Source organism: Hemicordylus capensis, chromosome 13, assembly GCF_027244095.1.
Source record: "Hemicordylus capensis ecotype Gifberg chromosome 13, rHemCap1.1.pri, whole genome shotgun sequence".
Classification (NCBI taxonomy): domain Eukaryota; kingdom Metazoa; phylum Chordata; class Lepidosauria; order Squamata; family Cordylidae; genus Hemicordylus; species Hemicordylus capensis.
Genome location: NC_069669.1, coordinates 2,916,457 through 2,944,403, shown reverse-complemented (window position 1 = coordinate 2,944,403; position 27,947 = coordinate 2,916,457). Strand labels below are relative to the sequence as shown.

General features: G+C 49.7%; 2 protein-coding genes across 5 annotated transcripts; one reads left to right on the top strand and one right to left on the bottom strand.

Annotated features, from left to right (window-relative positions):
- The first annotated feature begins 5 nt into the window (after window positions 1-5).
- On the top strand, window positions 6-27,353 carry ATPAF2 (ATP synthase mitochondrial F1 complex assembly factor 2). Of its 4 annotated transcripts, none has more exons than XR_008312041.1 (9): window positions 6-1,088; window positions 2,460-2,504; window positions 2,632-2,777; window positions 4,259-4,356; window positions 4,923-5,003; window positions 6,590-6,702; window positions 7,151-7,266; window positions 8,449-8,650; window positions 27,114-27,353. XR_008312041.1 is itself a non-coding variant. In XM_053276737.1 (8 exons), exons 1-8 carry the CDS (start codon window positions 953-955, stop codon window positions 8,584-8,586), a joined length of 873 nt encoding a protein of 290 aa, XP_053132712.1. In that variant the 5' UTR covers window positions 6-952; the 3' UTR covers window positions 8,587-10,318. The 4 variants fall into 4 exon arrangements, 2 of the variants coding, with proteins under 2 accessions (XP_053132712.1, XP_053132713.1); XR_008312042.1 differs by lacking the exon at window positions 27,114-27,353 and adding an exon at window positions 10,160-10,318; XM_053276737.1 differs by lacking the exon at window positions 27,114-27,353 and having other exon boundaries at window positions 8,449-10,318.
- On the bottom strand, window positions 13,058-27,215 carry DRC3 (dynein regulatory complex subunit 3). The gene is made up of 12 exons (XM_053276740.1): window positions 27,053-27,215; window positions 25,712-25,828; window positions 23,397-23,563; window positions 22,702-22,848; window positions 21,269-21,388; window positions 19,855-19,967; window positions 18,500-18,674; window positions 17,933-18,064; window positions 17,090-17,160; window positions 15,271-15,394; window positions 14,987-15,118; window positions 13,058-13,365 (listed from the first exon to the last, which is right to left on the bottom strand). Exons 1-12 carry the CDS (start codon window positions 27,213-27,215, stop codon window positions 13,258-13,260), a joined length of 1,569 nt encoding a protein of 522 aa, XP_053132715.1. The 3' UTR covers window positions 13,058-13,257.
- Window positions 27,354-27,947: the final 594 nt, after the last annotated feature.

The window sequence follows — 27,947 nt, the reverse complement described above, 5'->3', positions numbered from 1 at the left end:
GCGGAGAAAAGGGGCGGATGGGAAGGAAGGGTTGTTTTAAAAAAAAAAAAAAAAAGAGGAGGGCGTGAGCGAGGCGCCGGGTCCTCCTCCTGGGAGCGGCAGGTCGTCCTCTGCCGCGTCGCGGCGGCGCGGACAAAAACGCGTTTGTGATGCCGATTGGCTCAATGTGGTCCCCTCTTCCCCCACCTCCCGGGCAAGATGGCGGCGCCCATATCGAGCTGGGCTTGAAGAGCGGAGCAGGGCAGCAGGGAGGGAAGGCAGAGGAGCAGAGGCCGACAGGCGGGAGGGGGCTGGGAGCGGTGGGGCTAGGGAAGCGCGGCGCGGCCTCTGAGGCTGCCCTGAGGGGCTGGGGGGGGGGGCCTCCACAGAAATCGCCTGGAAAGGCTTCTCTTAGAGGAGACCTATTGGCTCCCCTTAGGAGCCTCACCTGTTTTGAAGGGCGGTCGTTTTTCCGCCTCAAGCCCCTGACAAACCTCAAGCCTCCTTTGTTCCAGGAGAAAGCCTGGGGAGGATTTTTAAAGAAACCCTAAAGCCTATTGTTTACTTCATTATATAGCCATACATCTGTAGATAGATATAGCCCTCTCTTCTGCAATAAGTGCAGCAGCTTCTCAGTAACGAAATCCAAGCAAAGTTAAAGCCCAAATACGATAAAACCAACTAGCAGCATTGTGAATGCTGGGCGGCGGGGGACAACAAATACTAGACCCTTATCTGCCATGTAAATTGTCCAGTAAGGGGATGTTTTTATTTATTATTAAATTGAGCTATTTAATTTTCTGCCTATCTTTGTAAAACCAGGGAAGCTTTTGATTATTATTATTTTTAAAACTGTATCTGTTTGAAAAAGAATAAGGACAGTAATCCACAATACAATACTACGGTTGCTGCAGGATCATTAGATTGTGGCAAGTTTATCACCAAGCTTTCTGCACTTCCTTCTCCAAATCTCATGATGTGGTGTAGTGGCTTACAATGCATATTCTCCTACCGACCCTTTTTGGTCCAATGTCTTTATCCAACTCTCCTTGCTCGTGGTCCAGCATTTTTCACAGTGAACTCAAGGCGGTCATACACACCACAGCCAGGTAAGAAAGAGACGGCAGACAGATCTTATTTTTGCTATAGACAGAGTTTGTTCTTTCTTACAGTTAGAGTTGGGGTTTTTTCTTCCTTCTCTGCTCTTTATCAGCCTCTAGTTTTCAAATATGGTTTGATTGCTTTCATGTCTTGAGAACAGACGTTTGGGAGAAGTGCTTCTTATGAACATAAGAACAGCCCTGCTGGATCAGGCCCAAAGCCCATCTAGTCCAGCATCCTGTTTCGCACAGTGGCCTACCAGAGGCCGCTGGAAGCCGCAGGCAGGAGTTGAGGGCATGCCCTCTCTCCTGCTGTTACTCCCCTGCAACTAGTTCTCAGAGGCATCCTGCCTTTGAGGCTGGAGGTGGCCCGCCTCCAGCCAAATGAAGCCTTTGGATGACCGTTAATTCAGAAGGTAACATGTGCTTTCTGCAAACCAAAAGCAGAAGCTTCACAGTTGCTTGTTCATATTCTGAAATACAGCAATTCCTTTCTCTCTTGTGATAGAGGGAATTATTTATGAAGCTGATATGGTCTCTGTCAACACAACAGTGCAATGTGGGAGATGTAGTGAGCTGGGCTCTTTGGGAATCAGAGCCACTGCGGGAAGATAATGCAGTAGCAACAGATGTTCTAGAATGCTTGGTTTCCTGTCACCCCCATTCTAGACACCATGCTATGTGTACAGTGTTATTGCCCCATCCCCAAATATTACTTGGGATGGGGCTGTTAATCAGTGGTAGAACATTCTGCTTTGTATGTAGAAGGTCCCAGTTTTAATCCCTGGCAACATCTCCAGGTACGGTTGGTAAAGGCTCCTGTCTTAAACCTTGGAGAGCCACTGCCAGTCAGTGTTGACAATTCTGAGCTAGATGGACCAATGGCCTGACTTAGAATATGGCAGTTTTAATGGTAATTTACACCATCTCATTCCATAGATGTAATGTATAAACATGTTTTATGCGATCCTACTTGGTCGTTCTTAAGCTTTTAGGCTGTGTCCCTCCTCCTGTTTATTTGTGGTATCTCTTCTCTGCCAGTTATAGTCAATTTAATATGGTAAATGCATAGTAAAACTAGATTGGGCAGGAAAGAAATGCCTATTTGTGTAAACATAATCTCATATAGCTGGAGACTATGGTGGAATGTGGGGGAAGTGTTCAGGCTAGTCACTGCATCTCTTTGAAGAGAAAAATATATATTGATCCAAGAATTGTAGGGTTGAGAAAGGAAATGGGAGCAATTTTGAGAAAAAGAGAGATGCTGAAGTCTCTTTAATTTCATTGGGTTTAGGGATGCTCACATTTCTCTGCATTGTGCCATTAGAGATGTACATTTTATTTGTTCCTTGAACCAGATATGCTTTTTCCCCTTGCCAGAAAGGAAGAGGTTTTATCAGAATGTTAGCATCTCCCAAGGTGAAGGTGAGCACATTACTTGACTGTCACAGAAATGTTTTCTGAAAGCTACTTGGGGTGAACCTGGATTGCAGGAGCCCCCTGTAAAGATCCTGACTGCAGGCTCAGTGGCTTTTTCACTTCTCTCCTCCAGCTGGCTTTGAGATCAACTTGGACCACCGGAAGCTGAAAACTCCCCAGGCCAAGCTCTTCACAGTGCCCAGCCAGGCCCTGGCTCTGGCTGTAGCGACTGAATGGGACTCTCAGCGGGACACCATCAAGTTCTACACCATGCACCTGGTGAGTGATGGGAGCAGGCACCACACAAATAGCATAAAAGGATCTGAAATTAAGAATCCAAAACCCAGCCCAACAGATCCAATGATACAATTGGGGGGAAAAGACATAAGGGATTGATATATAAATGTAAACTATATTGTAAGTTATAAAGTCATATAAACATAGTGATAATGATGGATCATGTGCGGCAGAAATGCTAGCAAAATATGAAATACACTAACAGCAATTGATCACAAAGGAGAACTGTAGTCCGTAATGGTGATGAGAGCAGGACAGTGACCAACATGGAATTACCATGGCCAGGTTAAACAGAGCAGGGCATGCTGGGAGCTCTAGTTGACAAACATTAGCTGATGCTCTTGTCTGCTGTGTTGCAAAGGATTCTGGGGCATTGGCCAGACTTGTTGCCCTTTCTCATTGACCCATGACCTGAATTTGAACTTGGAACACAGCCTCGAATGCATGGCATGCTTTTGTCAGTCTTCATATGGCAACGAGCTGCCTTCTAGGAACCTTAGTTCACCCTTGCCAGTCTTCTTGTTAAGAGGCTCTTCATAAGCTTTTGAGGAAACCAAGGACCACTGTGTGAAAGCCACTGATGCAGGCCATACTTAGACTGGAATGGAATAAAAGCCAGGATAATTTGAGGGAGAGCTGAGTCTGCTCAGTGGATGGGTTGAAAGGGGCTCTTCACAGCTCTAAGTTAAGGCATGTGACTTTGGAAATCGATTCAGAAATCGTTATGTAGTCAAGCCCATAATAACAATCAACATTTATTAATGTCCAAGGAACTCTGTATGCATTTCAGCATTATTGCCCCCATGTTACAGGCGGGTATGTTGGGGTGATAGCGAATTATTATAATTATAATTAATTAATCAATTAATTAATTTGATTTCTATACTACCCTTCCAAAAATGGCTCAGGGCGGTTTACACAGAGAAATAATACTTAAATAAGATGGATCCCTATCCCCAGAGGGCTCACAATCTAAAAAGAAACACAAGATAGGCACCAGCAACAGTCACTGGAGGTACTGTGTTGGGGGTGGATAGGGCCAGTTACTCTCCCCCTGCTAAATAAAGAGAATTACCACGTTAAAAGGTGCCTCTTTGCCAAGTTAGCAGGGGTTTTGCCTAAAGCCATCCAGTGAGGGAGGTGGCAATGAGAGACTATTTATTTACTACATTTTTATCCCACCCTTCCTCGGAGGAGCCCAGAGTGGTGTATGTGGTTATGTTTGTCCTCACAACAACCTTGTGTGGTGGGTTAGGCTGAGAGAGAGAACTGACTGGCCCAGAGCCACCCAGTGAGTTTCATGGCTGAGTGGGGATTTGAACTCAGGTCTCCCCAGTCCTAGTCCAACACGCTAACCACTATTCCACACTGGCTCTGCTACATTAGACCTGACTGCTCCATTTTTTTTAACCTGCTAAGCTGTGCTACCTCTCAGCTGCTAAGATGACTTTCTTGCCTTTCAGACCACCTTATGCAACACAGCTTTGGACAACCCATCCCAGCAAAGCAAAGATCAGCTCATTAGAGCAGCTGTGAAGTTCTTGGAGACGGACACAATCTGGTGGGAACCCGCTTGGTTTCTGATTTTCATTCTTCAGGGCATCTTCTTCTAGACAGATACATGGAGAATAGGGCTATCAGTGGCTACTAGCCTTGGTAGTTGTAGTATTAAGATTGGAGGGGGCATGCCCCTGTACATCACATGCTAGGGCAGAGATTCCATTAACAGTCCCCAGGAATTCCAAACATTGATCAAACAATTGCAAGCTGAATGCCTGATTACTGAATCACTTACCCAATGTTAATGTTTTGAGGTTAGGTTCCAGCTAAAGTTCAAGGTAACCAATAGACTTTAGGTGTTCAGTTCAATTCTGATTCACTGAAAAGAAGCCTCTGGGCCTGGATTCAGATATGGGTCCAACTCTGTGCTATTTGGCACATTAGAGTGCATGTGGTAATCATGGTTTGCCACAAACATGGTTTACTGATTTTTGTTGGAAACTAAGCAAAGAATATTGAAAGGCTTGTGGAAGCTTGAGGGGTGAGAGATGCAGTTGAACTTTGCTGATGAATAACAATCTGGTGACTGGTTGTGTTTCATCTTCTTGCTTTTGTGGGGTTTCCCAGCTACCGGGTAGAAGAGCCCCCTGCCCTGGTGGAACTGCAGAAGAATGAATGGGACCCCATCATTGAGTGGGCTGAGAAAAGGTAAGCACGGGCTGCTGCTATAACACATAAAATACTGAAATGTGAGCAGTAGCACAACCCCTCTGTCTCAGCCTTATGGCTTAATGGGGAAAACCTGAAACCTTGGGGAGGGAAGGAAAAGTGATTCTGTGGGGATCTTTGGGGATGGGGGCCGTAGCTCAGTGGCACAGTCTCTGCCTTGCAGGCTGTCGTCTGTATTTACTTATTACTAGCAGAGTGTACCCGGCATTGCTCACAGTTTTGTGGCTCTACCAGCTGTATATCTGTTCATCTGTCTGTGCAGGGTGGTTATTGGGGTCCCTGGGTACCCTATGTTATTCATAGGCTTCTGGAAAGTCAATTTGCCAAGTTTGATCCCCGTAGCTCAAAGGGTGTGCAGATGCATAGGGAACACACAGACCTACAGAGGCTCTACCCACTGTATATCCATCTGTCTGTGTGGGGTGGTTGTCAGGGTCCCCGGGTACGCTGTGTTACTTGTAGAGTCCTAGGAAGTCATTATGGTGCGAGTTTCCTTTTGTTGTTGCATCCATAAATTTTGTGGATATACCCATTGAATATCTGCCTGTCAGTTGTTGGGCTTCCCTGGAACCCTATGTTACTCATAGGTTCCTAGGCAGTCACTGTGCCAAGTTTGGTGCTGATAGCTCAAAGGGCGTGGAAACTCATAGGGGACAGACAGACAGACATTCAATTTTATATACCGAATCTATATATATATTTCTCTAAGGCGTGCCCATTGCTAATCCCATGCATGGCAACTCTCTCAAGAGTTTGTGAGTAAGCTGCCGGCAGGAGGAGAGGAAAGCAGCGGCACTAGTGGACAGGCTTGCGGGCGAGGCAGGCAAGATGGCGGGTGAGTGGGTGGGGGAGAAGAAAACTGTGAGGGGCGGGCAGGCAGGGGGAGAAAGCGGTGGCGGTGGGCAGGTAGGGACTGAAGAAAATGGCGGCGGCAGGCGGGAAGGAGCGGGGAGAACTAGAGGTGCAGACGCTCTGTGCCTGGCCCAGCTAGTATAGATTATTTGCTATATAAACCACTCTAGAAAGGTGATATGTCAGTATCCATAGTAGTAGAAGGTCCCAGGTTCAGTCCCTGGCATCACTGGGTGGGGCTGGGAAAGACTCCTCCTTGGAGAGCTTCTGCCAGTCAGCATAGACCAGGCCTGCTCAATTTAGCCCCCCCCCCCGGCAGCTGTTTTTGGACTACAACTCCAATAACCCCCAGCCACAGTGGCCAATAGCCAGGAATTATGGGAGTTGTAGGCCAACATCTGCAGGAGGGCTGAAGTTGATTGAGCAGGCCTGGCACAGACAATACTGAGCTAGATGGCCCAAGGGTCTGACTCTCGCTATCAAAACAGGCCAGTGGAAAGGAGTTGTGCAGCCTGGGCGTGACAGTGGGAAAGGCTCTGTTCCAGGTACCCAGCAATCTCACTTTGAAGGGTGGCAAGCCCTGAAGCAGAGCCTTTCCCAATGACCTGAACACACAGTCTCATGGAGTGACGCATGCAAACGACCCTGAGGGATTATTCTAGCTCACCTCTGAGTCCATCATATCAAATGCCATGTTCCCTTCCTCTCTGCAGGTATGATGTTGTAATCGGCTCCTCAACAAGCATCATGGGTCCCAGCATCCCGCAAAGCACAAAAGACACCTTCATGAGCCACTTGGCGTCATATAACACCTGGGCACTTCAAGGTAAGCAGAAGGATGTTTCCCCAGAGGCTTCTTGGCTTCCCTTGACATCCCTGTTTTGGTTGAACTTCAGTTCAGAACAGCAGCTTCCTATGTTCCTAAATTTCCCTTGTTCCTGCCACAGTATCCTCAAGAGCCCCTAGATCCTAGTATTATGCAAGAGGCAGAAAAGTCTTTCCTATTTTCTCCAGATCATGTATCATTTAAAAGGCCTCTATTATTTCGTTATTCCTCATTGCCATTTTTATTTATTGGTGGTTCTAAGCTGAATAGCCCCCCAGACTTTAGCCTTTCCTTGCAAGGAAGGTGCTCCAGCCCCCTGATCGCTTTGGTTGTCAGGCCCTCCCTTCGAACCTGGGAGCAGAGGAGAGACCCCTTTCCTTGCTGGCTCTTCCTCACTGGGCGGGAGTGACCGTGTGCCAATGGAAAGCCTTTCCCCTCCTCTTGCCAGGTATAGAGTACATGATCACTCAGCTGAAGTCCCTGATTCTCTCCATGGGCCTGCTGGAGAAGCACCTCCTGGTGGAGCAAGCCGTCCTGCTGTCTCGCCTGGAGGAGGAGTACCAGGTAAACACCTTGGCATGGTGTGGTTTTGCAATTGCGACGCGGGCAGCTTTTGCCTGAGTGATGGGCCTCCCAGCAGAGTTCCCTCCAACAGGAATTCCCAGATGTGGTGGACTACAACTCCTCAGCCAAAAGGCCACTGTAGCTGGGGATGCTGGGAGTTGTAGTGAACCACATCTGGGAATCCCTGTTGGAGGGAGCACTGCATCCCAGCACAAAGAACCAGCTGCTGGGCTTTCTGCTGCTGTGAGTGCCCCTCCCTTTTGATGGCGTGGGAGGGCTCAAGGGGCCCCCGTGGGGTGCATCGGCTCATGGGATGCCACCTCTTGAAAGAGCCAGGCCATACGTTGCTTCGAATTGCATTTTGATACGGCTCTTCCTCCAAAGAGCTCAAAGGCATGCATGTAGTTCTTCCTGCTGCAGTTCTTTCTCCACAACAGCCCTCTAAGGCAATGTTTAGAGACAGTGACTGGTCACTTAGGAAGTTTTGGTGGCTGACCACAAATTAGAACTCTGCACCCCCTGCTTGAATATGTAGAGCCTGCAGCTCAGGATGTCTTGAATTCCCAATGCGGAGAGCAATAAAACCTCCCGAGGTGGCAGAAAAAATAGCCCAAGAAAATCTAAAATGCACAGTGTATCGGGGAGAACAGCATGTTCCATGCCTGAGATGATTATGGGAGCAGAACTGGTCTTGTGGTAGCAGGAATTGTCCTCTTTGCTAAGCAGGGTCTATCCCGGTTTGCATTTGAATGGGAGACATGTGTGAGCACTATAAGATCTTCCCCTCAGGGGATGAATCTGCTCTGGGAAAAGCAGGTTCCAAGTTCTCTCCCTGGCAGCATCTCCAAAATAGGGCTGAGAGAGACTCCTGCCTGCAGCCTTGGAGAAGCCGCTGCCAGTCTGGGTAGACAATACGGAGATAGAGGGACCAATGATCTGACTCAGTGGAAGGCAGCTTCTTAGGGCTGTCTGAGCCAAACTGGAACTTAGTTCAGAAATGTGCAGTCTGTTGGGACATAACTAAGGTGGCTGATGGCTCCTTCTTTACGGACTGAGGCATCAGCCAAATCTTCCTTGTAGGGAAGGCACAGCCCCTGTTGTCTCAGTCTTCAGTCAGGCAAGGATGCAACCACTTCATCCCAAGGAGAGGCTGATGGTTCTTTGTTTCCTCTCTCTCTTTAGATCCAGCACTGGGGAAACGTGGAGTGGGCCCATGACTACGATATGTATGAGCTGCGTGCCCGCACGGCTGCCGCCGCCCTTTTCGTTTTTCTCTGCTCAGAGAGTTCCACTGTCAAGCACAAGTTGTTGCAGGACTAAGGCTTTGGGGAGAAGAAGATGGCTGTGTTGGGTGGTCCAAAGAAGACCCAAGACTGGATGACAGGTGGGGGCAGTGATGGAATCGTCGGTCCCACCTGGGGCTGGGCTGGTGTGGCTGGGCCCCAGGTTCAGCTTCTCGCGTTGGCCGGGATGGTGGGGAGCAGGGATGGTGGGAGTCCTTCTTTGAAAGGAGGACCCTTTGTGTCTCTTCTACTGCTCTTGGAGAGGATCAGCCTCGGTTTGTGCTCCTCGAGTCAGACAAGACTGCCTCCCCCACACCCCACCCCACCCCTCCGACCGCTAGTACTGTCAATCCTGGCCTTCCATACCGACTCTTCTATATCCTCAAATCTTGTGAATCTGCCTGTGGCACACAGGCTGGTTGCATTTCTGGAAATGACAGATAGTCCAAGCAGCTGGGACTGTGTGCTCTGTATCCTCACAACCACACACACACCCATTTCCCCTGTCTATCACCACATAGGGCAGCACAGATTCGGTTCTTCTGATATAATGTACATTTCCTCTGGGGTTGCTCGCCCCCAATTGGGCCCGCCTTTCAGTGAAGGCGAGCACAACACTCCTTGAAATGGAAGCTGTGCAATGCAGGGTTTCCAGATTGCTGTTCAGTTGTCAAAGATGATGGTCTGCTGGAATTCGTGTATCCCCCAACTTAACCAGGGCAATTTGCTCCCCCAACTTAACCAGGGCAATTTGCACTATCCATCTGGGCACACCTTTTAATTTGGAATTGAAATTGGGGTGTTGCAAACCAGGGAGTGAACAAAGACTCATGGTGGGGGTGGTAGATCTGGTGGGGAGTATCCTTTGGGGGACCAGCTCTGCAAGAGGGGTCTCCAGGCCTGGCCCAGCTACCCACACTCCCCTAACCACAGCACATAGGTCCTTTTTTGACTTTATTGCAGGCCTGTGTATCCTCCTAGCAGACTCTGGCCTCGGCCTGTGATGGGAATGGGACTACTCAGGGCAGGGGCAACTCAACGCGATTCAGCTTCATCTCCATCTCTCCGTTATGCAAGAGATGGTGGTCAGACGGGGGGGGGGGGGCGTGGGCCAGAGAAACAAATAGAATCATGCTGCAGAGCCCCAGATGCAGGTGGCCACACTCCGGGCAGCTCATCCTCCCCATTCTCCAGCCTTCACATCGACGCGATGACCCTGGAGTGACGTGGCTCGCCTGCCCACTCACCGGGCCAGCCAGGGGTGCAGCCTGGTAGCCCCACCCAAAGCATTGGCCTCCGGAGTCCAGGGGAGCTGCCGTCCCTCCCCTCTCCCACTCTCCATGGGGCAGGCACCCCACGGCGTCGCCTCCCCTCTTCCTCCCAGCCGGCTCTCCTGTCGGCAGGCGCCTTTAAAAGGTGTGCGCGTGGCTGGCCCAGCGAGCCGCGTGGCTCCGGGGTTGTTGCGTCGATGAGAAGCCTGGAGGGTGGGGAGGATTAGCTGGAGGAGCCGCCCAGAGCCCGCCGACAGGGCTTGGCCGTCCGCCGCCCCAGCAGGATTCTGTTTCTCTCCCCTACCCCCGCCACTCTGACCACCATCTCTTGCCTAACAGAGACATGATGAGATGGAGATGAAGCCGAATCGTGCTGTGTTGCCTGAGACCCGCCTATGATGGCCATGCAGCCATTGATACTGTCCCAGCAAAAGTGATCCTTTTCTTCTCTTTCCCCACCCCCCTGCTTTAATTAAATTATCCTATTTGCTGTCAGTACATGCAACACGTGTGTGTGTGTGTGTGTGTGTGTGTGTGTGTGTGAGTGAGTGTGAGCGCGACCAACCGACTAACCTTCAGAGCAGATTGATTGTAGCTGGTGAAACACGTGCTTTGCATCTGCTCCAGATACAGTCCCTGGCAAGGTTTTCAGGTGGCAGGGCTGGAATCCTGACAAGCTTTTATGGCTGTTCTCATGATTGATACTAGGGTGGGAGAAGCCTCCTACCCTAATTCGGGAGCTGGGCCCACTCCCAGTATTTGAATGTGTATTGGGTAAAACCGAGGTCGCAGGTGGGGAGTTCGATCGTCAGCCAAGCCCCAGCAGGCTAGAGCGATTTTCCTGCCTACCTCATTCCAAAGCCAGGGGTGGAATCTGGGTAGGTGGACACTCATCCTACGCAGCTGGGGCTTGACTGACACTCCAGATCCCTGCCTCCAACCTCATTTTACACTCGCAGACAACTGGAAATTAGGAGCGCCTGCAGCTCCCCAAACTGGGTCAGACAATAGGGCTGTTCTCACGATGAGAACTTGTCCTGCCCAGGTTCTGATTGTGAGAACTGCCCTGTTGTTGGTCTGGGTAGAGCTCATACCAGGCGGCATCAGACCAACTCCGTAGTAGCCTCACCCAAAGGCTAATTCTGACCTGGATAGATGAGAAGGCAGTGGCGGGTGGCGGGGGTGGGTTCTGCCAAGGCAGCCTGCTGTCTACCAATGGAAAGAGCATCAAAGTAGTAATATACAGTTTTACTACTATTATATTAAAATATTCGTATATAATATTTGGATTCTTTTTTTATGATCTGAGATATTGTAATCCAAACAGGGTTTTCTTTTCTTTTGTTCGTTATCTACCCCTGGGAAGGCCATATAGGCTTTTCCAAAAAGGCTAGTATTGGCCACTTGCCCGCCCCCCACCATGAGCATATGTGTGCATTAGCTCGGCGGTTGAGCTTCCTGATGGCTAAGGCGTCTGTGTGCGCATTTGCGCACACACGTGCTAAACATGGCCGTGGTGCCAGAGGAAGAGTCTGTTTAGGTGGAGGGATACTGACAGTCCACTCCGGCTACTTCCCCACCTTGCCGAAGCACCTGCAGTGGGCCCAGGGTTGTGGGTCAGTTCACAGGATGCAGCCGACAGCAGCCCACAAAACATCCTTGGCCTTTGATGATCGCTGGCCTGAAGGGATGCTTATGGAGGTTGTTTTTAAAATGTGTGTATAGTTATAGTCCTATAAATAGAACATTCTGTCCTAAGGGCATCTGAGAATTCCTGCAGTGGGAGGCAGAAGAAAGAGGGAAGACGCAGAGTCTAGCTGCTGCCACCGGGAGCCCAGGCACGGCAGGGAGTTCTTGGGCAGAGCGAGCTTAGGGTGGCTGTCTGTCAATCACCTGCAGAGCAGAATCTGGTGGCAGAAGCATGGGAGGATGAGCTCATTGCTCTTCTTTGGGGCCGAGGGTGCTCCTGCCTCCATCGGCTGGCTCGGTTGTCCCCTGGCACCATCTGCCTTGAAGACGGACGTCTTGCTTCCGGGCTGCCCATGAGGCCAATGAAGCAGCTGCTCCTGCCTCCAGGAGAGAAATGAGCAACCCAGCGCTGGCAGCAGGAGCCGCTGCTAAAGAAAGGCTCGTCTCCTCACCTGCCACAGGAAGCTGCTGGAGCAGGGGATGAACAGGAAGGATGTGCCAACTGCCGAGCAGCCCACTTGGTCTTTGCTGGCCTGGAAACCTGCGGTTAGGCTCAGGAGGGGCAGATTGTCAGTGCTTCTGCTCATCCTGCGTCGCCCTTTCAGAAAAGGCAGCGAGTGGCTCTGAAACGACAGATTCAAGCAGTGCCTTTCACCCTCTGTTCTGGGGGAGCCTTGGGGGTTCCACGTTAGCTGCTGGATCCGGAGCTCCCCTGTGAGAAGATCAGTCATGGCGGACCAGCTTCTCCCGACGACAGCTTGGCCTTCGCTGCTGAGCTTGCCCTCTGTGCTTGGCGGCAAGGTGTGCTGATGTGTTCAGAGTCTCATGCACCCTGCCAAGGGGGCAACAGCCAGGCCCGACTAAGCTGCCTGACGCCCGGCGTGGATGGAGCGCGCATCCTAGTTTGTGCCCCAGAATCCTATGCAACACCTCGGAATTACTCAGCAGAGAAACAGAGACAGCCTGTTGCAGTGTTCTTCAGTGTAAGGGGCCAGTGGCAACCCCCATCAACCCTAAGAGCGGTTCCTTGACTAATCGTTTATTGGGCTTATGGAGCTTTGGCAAAAGCTGGATACTCTGTGCAGCCCCCGGCACCATTCATGCAGAGGCCACCAGTGGCACAGCCAGAGGAAGAGCAGCCTGTGTCCCTTGGGCTCGCGGCCTCCATGTATGACATCTGAGGGAACTTGGAACCTAGATGCTGTTCCCCAAGCGGCCCCATCCCCTAAGGGGAAGATCTTACAGCGCTCACACATGTAGCCTCCCATTCAAATGCAAACCAGGGTGGACCCTGCTGAGCAAAGGGGACCATTCATGCACACTGCCACAAGGCCAGCTCTTCTCCCTTGGAGACCAGCAATCCTCCCATGCAGCATAGCTTGCCTATCCAGCTGTAAGGGCTCTCAGCTACCCGGCATGTGCGAACTTGTGTAACTGCGGCCTCCAGCCCCGGACCCGGCTCCAGTGGCTTCCCCAAATATCCCCCCGTTTTGTCATTTGGAGGAGGGCGTCTTGGTAGGTAAATTATTTGCAAGCACACAGCACCGGTTTCAGCTGTCTCCTTTTTAGTTCCGCTGTACAATTCCGGTATGCATTTTAAGCATCAAACGTCTCTGGAGGAAATCCCCTCCAACGGAGTACTCTGGGAGTCGCAAGGGCTGTTTCCTGCCGACTGAGCACCTTCCCTTCCTGGGTGGCAAGGCCGGGGTCTCAAGGCAAGGCAGGAGCCGCTCCGCCCCACGAGCCAGCTAGGCCTCCAGAATGTCCAAGTTGTCCAGCTCACTGTGGAGGTGGTCGATATACTGGTTGATTTCCAAGACGCGGCTTCGGTTTCTGTCGGCTTCGTTTTTGTGAATCTGCAAGGAGTGCCAGCATGCACGGGGTCAGAAAAGGCCTGGGCCCAGAGGCTCATTTAAAAAAATAAAATAAAATATGACATTTATATACCACTTTTCAACAAAATGTTCCCAAAGCGTTTTACATAGATATAAATAAATAGGCTCCCTCTCCCCAAAGGGTTCACTGTCTAAAAAATAAACATCAGAGAGACACCAGCCACAGCCACTGGAGGGATGCTGTGCTGGGGCTGGATAGGGCCAGTTGCTCTCCCCCTGCTAAATAAAGAGAACCACCATTTTAAAGATGCCTCTTTGCTCCGTTAGCAAGGGAGGGCCTCGCTGCTGGCCTTAGCACACACCAGGGACTGCGAGGGAACCCTAACCAAACTATAGGAAGACACCCAATCCAGGGAATGTGCCAAATCAGGGGGCCTGATGCCCCCTGATGGGATTCTCCCCCCAGGCTCTGCAACCCACTTGCTCACCCTGGGACCTCAAGGGCAAGGTGGTGGTGAGCCCTATGCTGAAGCCGAAATCAGAAGATGCACCCTTGCCTGGCGCATAAGGCATCCCATTTCAGAGCCTTGCTTGTCAGGAGGAATCCTTGCCTTACAGTTAGTCAGGATCAGGGCCCCACTAGTCTATCAGGAAAGGAAGAGCAGTCAGACTGACTATAAACCCTTCTGTGGCTGCCTGGAAGCTGTTGGCGTAGCAACCCCATGGACCCTCGTTCGGTGGTCCTCACTGTAAGGCCCGGAGGACAGCTGTGGACCCCATCAACCCTAGGTGCAGCTCCCGGAGAAATTGTTTATTGGGCCTGTGGGGAGCTTTGACCAAGGCCGAATACTTGGCATGGTTCCCCTGGCATCATGCAGAGACTACTGTTCCTACCATGCAGTGCTGCACTTTGCCCAGTGCCGGGTGGGTGGGTGGGGGCTCCTTCAAGGGAAACTGTGTCTTCTTGAGCCCCTGTACCATCTTGGAAGGTTCGCCTTTCCCAGCACCTTCCCCAAAGAGCTCTTCTTGAGGCCTTTCTTAAAGTATTCACCCAACTCTGAGAAAAGCGCAGTACAGGAGAGCTGTTATTCGTGGAACCGTGATTCGCAGTTCTACGTATCTGTGGGGTGTCTAATAGACACCCATTTCCAGTATCTGCCAATACAATAGGGTTAATAGAGTTCCGCACTGAGATCAGCACTGTGGGGAATGGCTCTCACATTGAAGGTTGTTGGCTTTTTTTTTTTTTTTAGCCAAAGTGGCCCCCGCTTGAAAAATAGCGAAGATCTCTGTCCTAGTTCTCCTAGCAGCTTCCCAGATGGCTGTTCGGCATTCTGAGTGCTAGGCCTCTGGCTTCCAGTGGACTGTGCTGAACAGTTTGTCTAGGCAGAAAGGCTGGGGAATGGGGCACATAGGAACGGTGGGAGGCTTCTCAACATCTTCCCCTCTTAGGCAGTTCCTAAACACCCTACAGCCAGGAAGTGATTCATTTTCTGCTGCTCCAATTCCTCCTCAGTGATGGCCAACCCCACTGATCTTCCGACTGCCTTCAAAATAACAAGTTAGAACTTCTTCCAGTCCTGAGATGGGCATTTCCTCTGGAGGGGCCCCATATGCAGAGGGCCAACGGTGCTACTCTTACCTTCTCTATCAATGTGGAAGCCCAACCGTTGGCTTTGGTGATGATTTCATCCTCTCGGTTGTCGATCTTCAGGAGGTGAATATCGTGTGAGGCGTTGACAGCATTGACAATGGTGTCTTTGTCCACAAAAAGCTGGATAGGGAACCGACCAAGAGGAAGACACAAGAAAAGCCTGAGAAAACCCAGCTGACGAGGGCGATACCTTACAAGTGAGTCAGGAACCAAGGAAGCTTTGCCTGTCCCAAGCGGGATGGGGCAGGAGGGAAGGTGGAGGAAGAGCTCACCATGCGAACATCATCTGGGATATCCTCGTCAAGCTCGCTCTTGACAATCTTCTCCAGGGTGTTGATGGCAATTTCCAGCAGCTTCTCGTGGTGGTGATTCTCAAGATCCCGGCACTGAGCCATCGTATGGGAGGAGGTTAAGAAACAAAGAACAAGGAACCACAGGAGATGTCTCTGGCAGTGCTCTTCGTGCTCAGGCAGCAACATCTTTGGAATGGAAATCCTATTCTGAATGGGGCAAGGGCGGATTGTCCCAGTGATTCGCTCTACCACCGGGCTGCTCAACTTTGGCCCTCCTCAGCTGTTGGCCTACAACTCCCATAAACTCCCATAATCTTTGGTAATTGGCCACTGTGGCTGGAGATGATGCGAGTTGTAGTACAAAAACAGCTGGGGGGGCCAAAGTTGAGCAGGCCTGCTCTAGCCAGTATACAGGCAATAGGTGCCCCCAGAGCCCTCCTCCTATTCTGAACTTCAGCCGGGACACAGGCAAAGGACTCTGGAACACCATACTCCCCTGCATGGAGAGCTGGTCTTGTGGTAGGCAAGCATGAATTGTCCCCTTTGCTAAGCAGGGTCCGCCCTGGTTTGCATTTGAATAAGAGACATGTGTGAGCACTGCAAGATATTCCCCTTAGGGGATGGGGCCTGCTTGCAAGCAGAAGGTTCCAAGTCCCCTCCCTAGCAGCATCTCCAAGATAGGGCTGAGAGAGACTCCTGCCTGCAACCTTGGAGAAGACGCTGCCAGTCTGTGTAGACCAGGCCTACTCAACGTAGGGCCCCTTCCCCACTGTCTTTGGACTACAACTCCCATAATTACCAGCCACAGTGGCCAGTAGCCAGGGATTATGGGAGATGTAGGCCAACATCTGCAGGAGGGTCAAAGCTGAGCAGCCCTGGTGTAGACAATACAGAGCGAGATGGGCCAAGGATCTGAGCCGTTAGAAGGCCTATGTTCCTAGGTTCTTCCGTTCTGCCACTCAGCTTCTGAATCTTGAGGTACATACAAAGATGATTAAGCCTCTTTTTGCTCTTCATACTGCAGGGAGTGACTTAAAGAGCCCTTCACTGTAGTCTTGGCTCCATGCCTCAGATGCACAATGGGTCTGGTGTATTCGTGGCACCTGGGATGATGCTGGGGGCCAGTTTGGGCCTGCAGTTGCTTCTCCCTGCTGTATGCCGACTTGAATAGCCTTCACAGCCCCTCTTTTGCTAGGCAGGAAATCTCCTACTGCTTCACAGGGGATTTGGGGGCGGCCGCATGTGAAGTGCCCTCTCTAGGGAAGCCAGTAAGTGGTATAAATGTTTGAAACAGCTGTCTACCCTTCCTATTCCAACGGAGCTCCTGTAGCTGTTCTGCTAAATCTCCAAAGAGACCGTCGTGGGTCTTGGAAAAATAGCAGCTGGCATATTCTCTTGTTCTTGCACACAATCCACTTGCCTTTAATGGGATTTGAGGATAAGTCCTTGGTGGATGCAGTCTAGGTTCTGGCTCTCTGCCCATCCCTCACTTCCCAAAGTGGGCCTCTGGGAAAACTACCTGCTGATCAGGGTTACAGGCAGAAACATCCACTGAGTGGGACACCCCAGAGGTCTTCAGGTGGCTTGAACAGCTCCGAGAAAAGATGCTTCAGGTGCTATGGCTTTGGGCCGTAGAGAGAAATTTCTCTCTGTGGCCCAGAGAAATTCTTCCAGAACAGAATCCATGCAGGCCTCCCACCCATTAAGAGATATGATGCTGTGCGGTGCACACCAACTTCAGTGACCCCCAACAGAACATCTGCTACAATATGCCAGCAGCAGACGGTCCAAAGGATATATGCCTTGTTCGTTTTCTATAAATGTTGAGACCAGGTCGGAAATGTTCCTTTCAAAATCTTTTATGACTTCCTTAGCAAGAAAGCAGAGGGTGGGGTGGGGGTGAGGGAAAAGGGTGGGGAGGAAGGGACGGAGTTCGTTTTCAGTACGAGACAGAACTTGTAGATACCAGATCTGGCCTAACCCAGGTGAGTAATTTCTTGCCATTATTTTGTTGGCTGCTTTAATCATTGGCTCCTTTGGCAACAGATAATGGGGGTGACTGGGAGAATGTCTCAGGCAGAGGTTCAGCCCTGCTGCCCAAGTTCTGTTAAGAGGGGGTCCGAACCATCTAGAACAGGGATTCCTGACCTGGACCTGGGATCCCCAGACGTTGCTGGACTACAACTCCCATCATCCCCAGCTACAATGTCCAAAAGGGATGATGGGAGTTGTAGTCCCACAGCAGCTGAGCACCCCAGATTGGGAACCCCTGATCTGCTTTTTATCCATATGCAAATACCATCCATCGACTAACTCTCATACTATTAATCTAATAGTCATCAGAATCACATTGCCTGATTCTTAGAAAGCGTCCAAAGGAAATATATGGGGAGAGTTCCAGGGCAGAGCATCTGCTGAGCGTGGAGAAGGTCCCAGGTCCAATCCCTGGCATCTCCAAGTAAGGCTGGGAGATACTCCTGCCTGAAACTTTGGAGAGCTGCTGCCAGCCCGTGTAGAAATGTTGACAAAACTGAGGCAGATGGCCCAATGGTCCAACTTGGTATAAGGCAGCCTCCTATGTAATCCCCATCTTCCAGGGAAGGTTCCTCAAAAAAGGCTTCTTGGACCAATTTCGCCTTACCTCTAACTGGTCGACGAGCTGCATCTCCAGAGTCATCAGCATATCTGAGAGCTTCATGATGTCCTCGTTGTACTCAGCAAGTTTGGACTCTGCAATCTGGATGTCACTGATGCTCTGAATCACATCCAGCGCCTGTTTGTATAGCGAGACAGGGAGAGTTACTAGTCAGCCCTCCATTGCAAAAGGAGCTCTTTTTATTTGTGGACTAGAAGAGGTGGCTCTACCGCAGGGATTCCCAACACTGGGCTCTCAACAGTGTTTCCTCTAACAGGGACTCCCAGATGCTGTTGACTACAACTCCCAGACTCCCCAAGCAAAAGCAATGGTAGCTGGGGATTCTGGGAGTTGTAGTCAACAACATCTGGGAATCCTTGCTAGAGGGAACACTGGCTCCCAGACGCTGTTGGACTACAACTCTCATAATCCCCAACCACAATGGCCAAACTCTGTTGGGAGCTGTAGTCCATCATCAGCTGGGGACACATCTAGGAACCACTGCCCTATCCCTATCTCCTGCCGAAGGTTGCTCGGCACCACAAGGGCCTCGAGATGCTGTCCCTCACACACCTTGAGATTCCTCTCCTCAAAGGCCTCCATGAGCTTGGCGCCTTGCTCTTGGTTGTCCGTCAGGGCTTCGTTGAGGCACTCGTAGAAGAGGGCCACTTCAGCTTTCCGCTTCTCGTGCTGCTGCAGGCCATACTCAAACAGGGCCTCGCAAATGGCGACAAATTTAGTGCTGTAGGTGAGACTCAAGTCAAAGAGATAAACTCAGCTGTGGTGGGTTTTTTGGGGGGGGGGTGAGAAGAAAAATTTGATACACTAAAGCTGCTTTGTCCCTTGCTCACTGAGCAAAGAGGCACCTTTTTAAAGTGGGTTATTTAGCAGGGGAGGAGCAACTGGCCCTCTCCATCCCCAACACAGCATCCCTCCAGGGGCTCTTGCTGGTGTCTCTCTTCTGTTTCTTTTTTAAGATTGTGAGCCCTTTGGGGACAGGGAGCCATTTCCTTTCTTTCTGTCTATGTAAACCACTTTGGGAACTTTTGCTGAAAAGCAGTATAGACATATTTGTCCTATTCATATTTGTACATGATGAATTTCCTGCATGGCATTGCCATCCCATCTCCCCCGTCAATGGCAGGCGAGGAGGCTTTTCAGAATCTGCAAGAAGTGAAACTAGAGGTCGGGGGAATGCCCTATAGAGGGGGTGAAGCAGAAACAGCCCATGGGAGCAGGAGGCAAATCTCAGGCAGGGAAGAGCTGTTCAGAATCAGGACCTGGGAGAGCTCCAGGGAGGAGGGAGTACTCCAGCGGGCCCTCCCAGCCCCAGCCAATGCCAAAAGTAAGTAAAGCGTGCTGTCAAGCCGATTTCAACTCCTGGCGCCCACAGAGCCCTGTGGTTTTCTTTTGGTAAAATACGGGAGGGGTTGACCATTGCTCCTTCCTTTCAGCATCTTCATATATCACTGCTGCCCAATATAGTACCAGCAGGGATTCGAACCAGCAACCTTCTGCTTGCTAGTCAAGCATTTCCCCGCTGCGCCATTAGGTGGCTAACCAAAGCCTAAGGACTGCCACAACCCTGATCTTCCAATGCAGGTGCAAGGAATTTAAAGGGCCGGCACTCTGGCTCAGGGTCATTGCTTCCGGCACCCTTGAATGCCCTCGTATTGAGCCCACTCTTCTCCAATAGGGGCTCCTAGGAGACCAAGCAGGTAGGTGGTGTGCCAAAAGATCGGAGCTGTCGGTTCAGGTGCTGGAAACGCCCACCACACCCTGAGCCTGGTGTGAGGCTGATGCCCTGCTGGCTGTTGAGGCAGGTGAGCTGGCCAGCAGCACAAGCTGCAGCTTTCAGGGCAAGGTTGCTGAGTCAGCAGGGACCCCACCCGAAACCATCCCACTCTGTCTCAGCTCAGGAAGGATATGCCTCTAGCAGGTCCTTTACTCCAGGGAGGTATGCCAGTTTGGCAGCTTCAGGATCTTCGGCATACATGCTGTCATACAGGAAGGATCCATTGAGATATTCCACGTAAGCAGACTTGGAAAAGAAAGGTTATAACAGAAATCAGGACAAAGTTGCCAAAAGCAGGGTGGGGAGGGGGAGCCTTAGTTTTACTTGGCTCTGGGAAATATTCAGATGGGGGACAAAATATAGCATGGTGGGAAAGGATAACATAGGAAGCTGCCATATACTGAGTCAGACAATTGGTCCATCTAGCTCAGTATTGTCTTCACAGACTGGCAGTGGCTTCTCCAAGGTTGCAGGCGGGAATCTCTCTCAGCCCTATCTTGGAGAAGCCAGCAAGGGAAACTGGAACCTTCTGCTCTTGCCAGAGCGGCTCCATCCCCTGAGGGGAATATCTTACAGTGCTCACATATGGTCTCCCATTCATATGCAACCAGGGCAGACCCTGCTTAGCTAAGGGGACAAGTCATGCTTGCTACCACAAGGACCTGCTCTCCTCTCCAAGGTTGCAGGCAGGAATCTCTCTCAGCCCTATCTTGGAGATGCTGCCAGGGAAGGAACTTGGAACCTAGATGCTCTTCCTAGAGCAGCTCCATCCCCTAAGGGGAACAGCTTACAGTGCTCACACTTCTAGTCTCCCTTTAATATGCAACCAGGGCGGACCTTGCTTAGCTATTGGGACAAGTCATGCTTGCTACCACAAGACCAGCTCTCTCTGTGCTGATAAATCAGCACAGTAAAATGGGAGGAGAGCTGGTCTTGTGTTAGCAAGCATGAACGGTCCCCTTTACTAAGCAAGGCCCACCCTAGTTTGTATTTGAATGGGAGACTACATGTGTGAGCACCGTCAGATGTTGCCATTAGGGAGATGGGGCCGCTCTGGGAAGAGCACCTGCCTGCTTACATTCAGGAGGTTCTAAGTCCCCTCCCTGGCATCTCCAGATAGGGCTGGGAGAGACTCCTGCCTGCAAGCTTGGAGAGGCTGCTGCCAGTCTGCATAGACAAGACTGAGTGAGCTAGATGGACTGATGGTCTGACTCTGCATAAGGCAGCTCCCTATGTTCCTAACAATCATATGGGCAGTTCTATGATGCCTATGGCTGGTCCCAATTTGTCAGGTTCCTGGATTTACACTGGCTGTTCCCCTGAATGAGGACCCATATTTTCAGACTGCATGGTGTGGGACAAATAATGACTCTTCCACCTACTATACCAACAAGATATATGTATGCTCCAGAGGTCAATTGCTGCTTCTGTTTTAGCCCAATCCACGTAAAGCAACCCATAAATCTTTGGCAGGCGGAAAGAGGATTTGGTATCTTTTGGGTTATCCCTCCCGTCCAGTGACATACGGCCAGCCAAAAGGCACACACCTTGTGGTAGTCCAGTTCCTTTTGCTTGGCATCCTCCACCTCTTTCTTGGCCAACGCCACGCCTTCCCCTTGCTTCATCTCCTCAATGGCATACTGGTATTTTATCAAGGAAACTTCTCTCTGGGAAAAGGCATGGGAGATATATTGCTTAGACCAGGGGTTCTCAAACTCTTCAAAGGCTATTCTGGTGGGCGATCATGGGAGCTGTAGGCCAACAAAACCGGGGGCGGGGGGGGGGCGGGGACACGGACGGACGGACTGCTGTTCCTTGTAACAGAGATTCTAAGATGCTGACTAAAACTCGCAGCATCCCCAACTAGAAAGGCCTTTGGTTGGGGATTATGAGAGTTGTATCAACAACGTACGGGAATCCTTGTTACAGGCAACTCTGCCGAGGAAGTTTGAGAGCCCCTGGCTTAGACCAACAATTTTCAGACTGGCCTACACAGGGAGAAGTGGGGTGCTAGCATCAGCCTCTCCAGCTTCTGTTATAGCATCTGCTTATTGCAGACCAGGTATAGTTCTCCACTGACCTGCTGATTCGGTATCATACTTTAGCACAGGTCCACTAGGTACTGCAACCCAGGGGGAGCTGACTGTTAGCCCAAGTAAAGGTAAAGTGTGCCGTCAAGTCGATTTCGACTCCTGGCATCCACAGAGCCCTGTGGTTTTCTTTGGTAGAATACAGGAGGGGTTTGCCATTGCCTCCTCCTGAGCAGTATGAGATGATGCCTTTCAGCATCTTCCTATATTGCTGCTGCCCGATATAGCACCAGCAGGGATTCGGACCGGCAACCTTCTGCTTGTTAGTCAAGCATTTCCCCACTGCTCCACTTAAGGTGGGGAGCAAGGGTCTACTAGGTCCTGCAACCCAAGGGGAGCTGACTGTTAGCCTAAGTGGCCAGAAGAAATGTGTGGTCTAAATCAGGCAAGGACTGAGTTCTAGAACAGCAAAAAGGGATCACAGGATCCAGGTGGGTAGTCAAAACAGCCAGAGGTCAAGTTCAGAGGAGCAGTTAAGGATCAGGAGCTTAATAGTTGCCAGATTAATATTTCATAATTAAGCCAGAAAAGCCATAATCCTAAATCAAACCAGGCCAAGTTGCTCAGAATGGGCTGCAGCCTTGGAGGCTGGGGCTTTATAGGGCCTGGAGGGCAGGGGCTGGCCCTTGGGGGTCAGCTGACAGTGCTCTGGCAGGTGGGTACTGCAGCCTAGATGATGCCCTCAAAGCACACAGCTCCGTTTGCCAGGCTTGCAGCAGAAACAGAGTGCTGGTGGTGCAGATAAGGCACTGAGCGCCTCACTTTAGAATCACCCATGTGCCTTATACTCCATGATGGAAAGGGCCTTCCTGGCTGTACTGCCCTTTCTCAACCTTTATTTAAAACACCTGCATCCTTGAAAGATCAGGATTGTCCCTTCAAGCTCTTACCGTGTTATCGTCCACCAGTCTAAAATCCAGATACACAAGATCGGGGAGGTAGGCAACAATGAACATGGAATAGTGTTCATTCTCACACACAGGATTCCCTGTGAGGTTCAGCGTGCGTAGGTTTTTGAACTTCCGGAGATAGATCATCTACGGCAAGAGGACAGAGAGCTCCAGACTGCCATCGGGGCAATTATTGACAGAAATACTTGGTCACAGTCGTAAGAAGTGCGAAGGAGGAAAGGGAGTACCTTTGATTGGATCAGCTTCTGTTTGTAAAATGGCAAGGTTCACTCCTGGGCCTTAAGACAGAGGTTCTCAAGCTTAGGTCCCCGTACATTATTGGACTACAGCTCTCATCACCCCCAGGATTGTAGCAGGAAATGATAGGTGTTGGAGTCCAACAACATCTGGGGATGGGGACCCAAAGCTGAGAACCCCTGCCTTCAGAGATTGAGAACTATAGCCTACTCCTGCCTGTAGGCTTCCAGTGGCATCTGGTGGGCCACTGTGTGAAACAGGATGCTGGACTAGATGGGCCTTGGGCCTGATCCAGCAGGGCTGTTCTTATGTTCTTAGTAGCAGTCTGAGTCCACCCAGAAGTAACTCATGCAGAGTCCAGTGGCACTTACACCCAGATAAGAGCACTTAAGATTGCAGCCACAGCGTGTAAGAAGTTTTGTTCATTAGATACTTACATTTTCCAGAGAGGTTATATTATTGTTTCCTATAGAGAAGACCTGAAGTTCCTGTAGTGTGTCTAGATTCTCAATCTTGGAAATCCTGTTATTGTACAAACTGAGATCCTGCAATTTCACCAGTGCTTCGAGGCCCTCAATGACTTCAATATTGTTAAAGGACAAATCTGGGGGAACATAAAAGAGAGGTTGGCAGTCATGCAAGAAAGTCGCTCAGTTCCTCTTTGCCCAGACTTTATTGCTGGAGATCTTCCATGGCACCGAAGCCACTTTTTAGTGTACTGGTAGGAGTTGATTTTTCAAAAGAGATCTCCATATTGTTGGATCTGATTTGGAACTATGGAATTGTGGGACACACACTGCTTTGTTCCCTGCTAACTGAGCAAAGAGGCACCTGTTTAAAGTGGGGATTCTCTTTATTGAGCAGGGGGAGAGCAACTGACCCTATCCATCCCCAGCACAACATCCCTCCAGTGGCTCTTGCTGGGGGTCTGTCTATTTTATTTATTTATTTATTTATTTGATTTCTATACTGCCCTTCCAAAAATGGCTCAGAGAACCACACAGAGAAATAACAAATAAATAAGATGGCTCCCTGTCCCCAAAGGGCTCACAATCTAAAAATGTAATCTATCATAATCTATTTTATGCTTCTTTTTTCAATTGTGAGCCCTTTGGGGACAGGGAGCCATTGTATGTATGTATGTATGTATGTATGTATGTATGGCTGTATGTATGGCTGGCTATGTGTAAACTGCTTTGGGAACTTTTGTTGAAAAGCAAATATATAAATATTCGTCACATATATTCTGGATAAAGGCAGGTGGTTTGAGAAGGAAAAGAGCACTGAGACTGCAGACTCTTTGTGAGCAAATGTGGAGAGAAACCTGGGCATCTGTCTTGGTTGTATTAAACCCAGATGGCCAAGTTTAACATACTGCAACCTCCTGCAGGATTGGGGGGAAAACCACATTTGGACATATATCGCAAGCCCTGTCACCAAAAACAATAGGTGGCTGGTTGGGGGAGGAAGACTCCAACCTTTCTCAGCCCTCCCAGAACTTCATGGCCCCTCTTCAAGCATCCTCCGCCCCGCCCCCCACTTCAAGGGGGCCTGTTCCACAGTTTGAGAACCACTGTCCTAACTAGCAAGTGCCAAGATAATACAGATTTCAGAAAATGCATTATTTTCTGTCTGAGAGCTCTCATTTTGCTAGCAAGGAATCGGAAATCTCCTCAATAGGAGAAAAAAAAGATTCTGAAGAGACGCTGATTCAGGGCAGATTGGCCTTCCCGCATCCACCACCCGCAAGAGAAGGCATCCACGTGGTCATTCATCAGTCCGGATGAAATCATTCTGCCTCTCTGAGGCTGAGACAGTGCAGAGGTCAGCTCTGCCGGGAACAAAACCCTTCTCTCATCAGGCAGAACCCCCTAATGAATGCAGCCGCACACACAGAGCAAGCCGGACTTCACATATGCCCTTTGGAGAACATTCTCCAGGGAATTTCAAGTGACCCCTTTCATCTCATTTGGCCACTGGGGGAAAGATGTGGAGGTTTTATAATTAGGGATCATGACACTCATTCCAGTCCTGTGTAGGAAGTTACCACCAAAAACCTGGCCAAAAGCCAAACGGAACTTGTGGTCACTTCCCACTCCTCTTAACCTGGGGGCAGGACATAGGAAGCTTATACTGAGTCAGACCCTTGGTTCCTCTAGCTCTGTATTGTCTACACAGACTGGCAGCAGCTCCTCCAAGGTTGCAGGCAGGAGTCTCTCTCAGCCCTATCTTGGAGATGCTGCCAGGGAGGGAACTTGGAGCCTTCTGCATGCAAGCGGAAGTACTGTAGGATATTCCCCTCAGGGGATGGAGCTGTTCTGGGAAGAGCAGAAGGTTCCAAGTTCCCTCCCTGGCTTCTCCAAGATAGGGCTGAGAGAGATTCCTGCCTGCAGCCTTGGAGAAGCCGCTGCCAGTCTGTGAAGACAATACTGAGCTAGATAGACCAATGGTCTGGCTCAGTATATAGCAGCTTTCCTCTGTTCCTCAGCTCTTGCATTGAGCTATGGCTCCATTCCCTAAGGGGAATATCTTACAGTGCTCTGCTTACACATGTCTCCCTTTCAAATGCAAGGGCAGGGCAGACACGCCAAGGAGGGGCAAAGATGATGTTCATGATGGCATTTCTGGCTGCTTCAAATGTGACACAATCCCTACATTAAAGCCACTTCCAAAAGACGTGTGTGAGTAATCACCAGGCACAACACTCAGAGTGCCTGCTGCGGGCACGAATGTCCTGATGTCAACATCTTACCCAGCCAGACCAGGTGAACCAGACCATCCAGGGCCTCTATCTTCTCAATGATGTTATTGTCCAGCTGTAATTTGGTCAAGTTCACAAACTGCCAGAGATTGTCGATCTTCAGAATATCTGAAACCACAGGAGAAAGCTGAGAGCTACTACTTCCAAGCTGGCAAATATATAATCACCATTCCAGCTTAGGGTTCTCACCTGGCGCAGCATATGTTTATACGTGCACCATTGCAGCTTATGTCACTTCACAGCACTGAATATCACTTGTTGACAGTTTGGTTATGACCTGCTTTGAAGTCTCAGTACTGTTAATGTATGAGCTTAGGAAATCCTATACTGGTTAGGGGTATGTCAAGGCTAGACAACCGCGAGTGAGTGGGGAAATAACCTGCAAGGTGGAGAAAAAGACTTCTAGCTGCAGTAAATCATAGAATATAGATGACAGAGCCAGACTCCCAATATTTGAAACTGCCATATACCTGTACTGAGTCAGACCCTCGGTTCAGCTAGCTCAATACTGTCTACTCTGTCTGGCAGCAACTCTCCAAAGTTTCAGGCAGGAGTCTTTCCCAGTCCTATCTGGAGATGCTACCAGGGTTTGAACCAGAGACCTCCTGCACACAAAGCAAGCTACAGCCCCTCCCTGAGCGCTACACCTAAAGAAAACATTTCAGCAGGATGTCTGTATTCTCACGGGGCATTGCAGCACTGCCTTAGGAAACCTCTGCTTAACACTGTTTCTCAACACCTCTCCAAACCCTCCATCCTACCCTCTGTATATGGAAATGTTGTAAACCCAATTCATGGAGAGGGCTTGGAGCTATGTGGAGACACTTTATAAATTGCTCTGGTTCAGACTGAAAGGAGTGTATATATAATATATAGGCTTCTGGTATAATGTACAGGCTCTCACAGAGACCAGCACTGGCCTGGGAGGACTGTTGTGGCAGTCCCTCCTCCACCTCCCAGGAGTACAGAAAGACCAGTGTGCCTTGAGAGGAAGAAAGGAGGTGCCCAGGCCAGCGAGCTCTGGTCCTCAGCTCCTGAGAAGACCAACAGCCCGAGACAACAATGCTTTTAATCTTATTTATAAAAAATATAAAATATAAAAACCCCTCTCACATACTGTGATGGCCATTACTTTAGAAAAGGGTTTTTTAAAAAAAATCCAAGTTCATAGATGATATGACTATCAGTTATGGCAACCGAATAGACTAAGAGCAGATGTTCAAATACTGACTATTGACACAGTAGATGTCAAGATAAAAGTGGTTTTGTAATAGTGCCCTGACTATTTTTTTTAAGGCTTTAAAAACAAACATTTCTTGCTCCAGTCCTTACTTCTAAAATCGAGCTGCAGTTCCTTTACATCTTTAAAATTAATCCCTTCTTTTTTTGCCAGTTGGCCAGCTTCTTCCTTGGGTCCTTGCTCCTCCACAGCTTTCTGAAGCATGTCTTCATCAATGACGTTGGGTTCTATGCTGTCATACAGTCGACTCGTCATCTTGCACAGGAAAAGTGTCCTCACAGATCAGAAATCGAATGGATTTCCTCAGCGTGGTGTGTGTACTGAAATGCAATGACATGTCAAGTCAAGTCAGTGAACAAGAAGACAATACAATAAAGGCATTTATACAAATTATACATACATTCCTAACTATCATTGTTCCTTATATTGACTAGACAAGCATACAATGTGCCCTAGATGCTAAAAAAAACCAGAATTTGGGTACTTTATAGGTGAATCTCTATCTTCTAAAAGAAACTTAACATAAAATTGCCCAAATGTCCTGGGAATTTCACTAATAATGGTAGAATCAAGCCAAATTTCAAATCTTGATAGAAACATCAGCGCAAAAGAACATCAGCTATTGTTTCGATCTCACCAGTGCCACAAGGGGATGGCCGCTGTGAAATAGATATATGCTGAAATCTTCCTTCCAGTAAAGCCGAAGGAAAGCATCTATCGATGTCCCAGCCTGCCTCTTGATCCCTCTCACATACTGTGATGGCCATTACTTTAGAAAAGGGTTTTTTAAAAAAAAAAATCCAAGTTCATAGATGATATGACTATCAGCTGTGGCAACTGAATAGAACCCCCATGTTCAAAGGCAGTCTACATCTCAATATGAGGCACCAGGAACAAATATCAAAGGAAGGCTGTTGTCTCTACACCAAGCCGCTGAGCTTCCCAGAAGTATCTTGTAGCCTGCTGTCATAAAGAGGATGCTCGACT

Bases quoted from the DNA above. Each gene is read 5' to 3' on its own strand.
- DRC3 (XM_053276740.1), bottom strand. From the start codon at position 27,215: ATGACGAGTCGACTGTATGACAGCATAGAACCCAACGTCATTGATGAA. The intron at 21,389-22,701 runs GTAAGAGCTTGA...GCCTTTTCCCAG, and splicing joins GACTGGTGGACGATAACACG to AGAGAAGTTTCCTTGATAAA. The intron at 19,968-21,268 runs GTGTGTGCCTTT...TTCTTTTCCAAG, and splicing joins AGGAACTGGACTACCACAAG to TCTGCTTACGTGGAATATCT.
- ATPAF2 (XM_053276737.1), top strand. From the start codon at position 953: ATGATGTGGTGTAGTGGCTTACAATGCATATTCTCCTACCGACCCTTT. The intron at 2,505-2,631 runs GTGAGCACATTA...TCTCTCCTCCAG, and splicing joins TAGCATCTCCCAAGGTGAAG to CTGGCTTTGAGATCAACTTG. The intron at 5,004-6,589 runs GTAAGCACGGGC...TCCTCTCTGCAG, and splicing joins ATTGAGTGGGCTGAGAAAAG to GTATGATGTTGTAATCGGCT.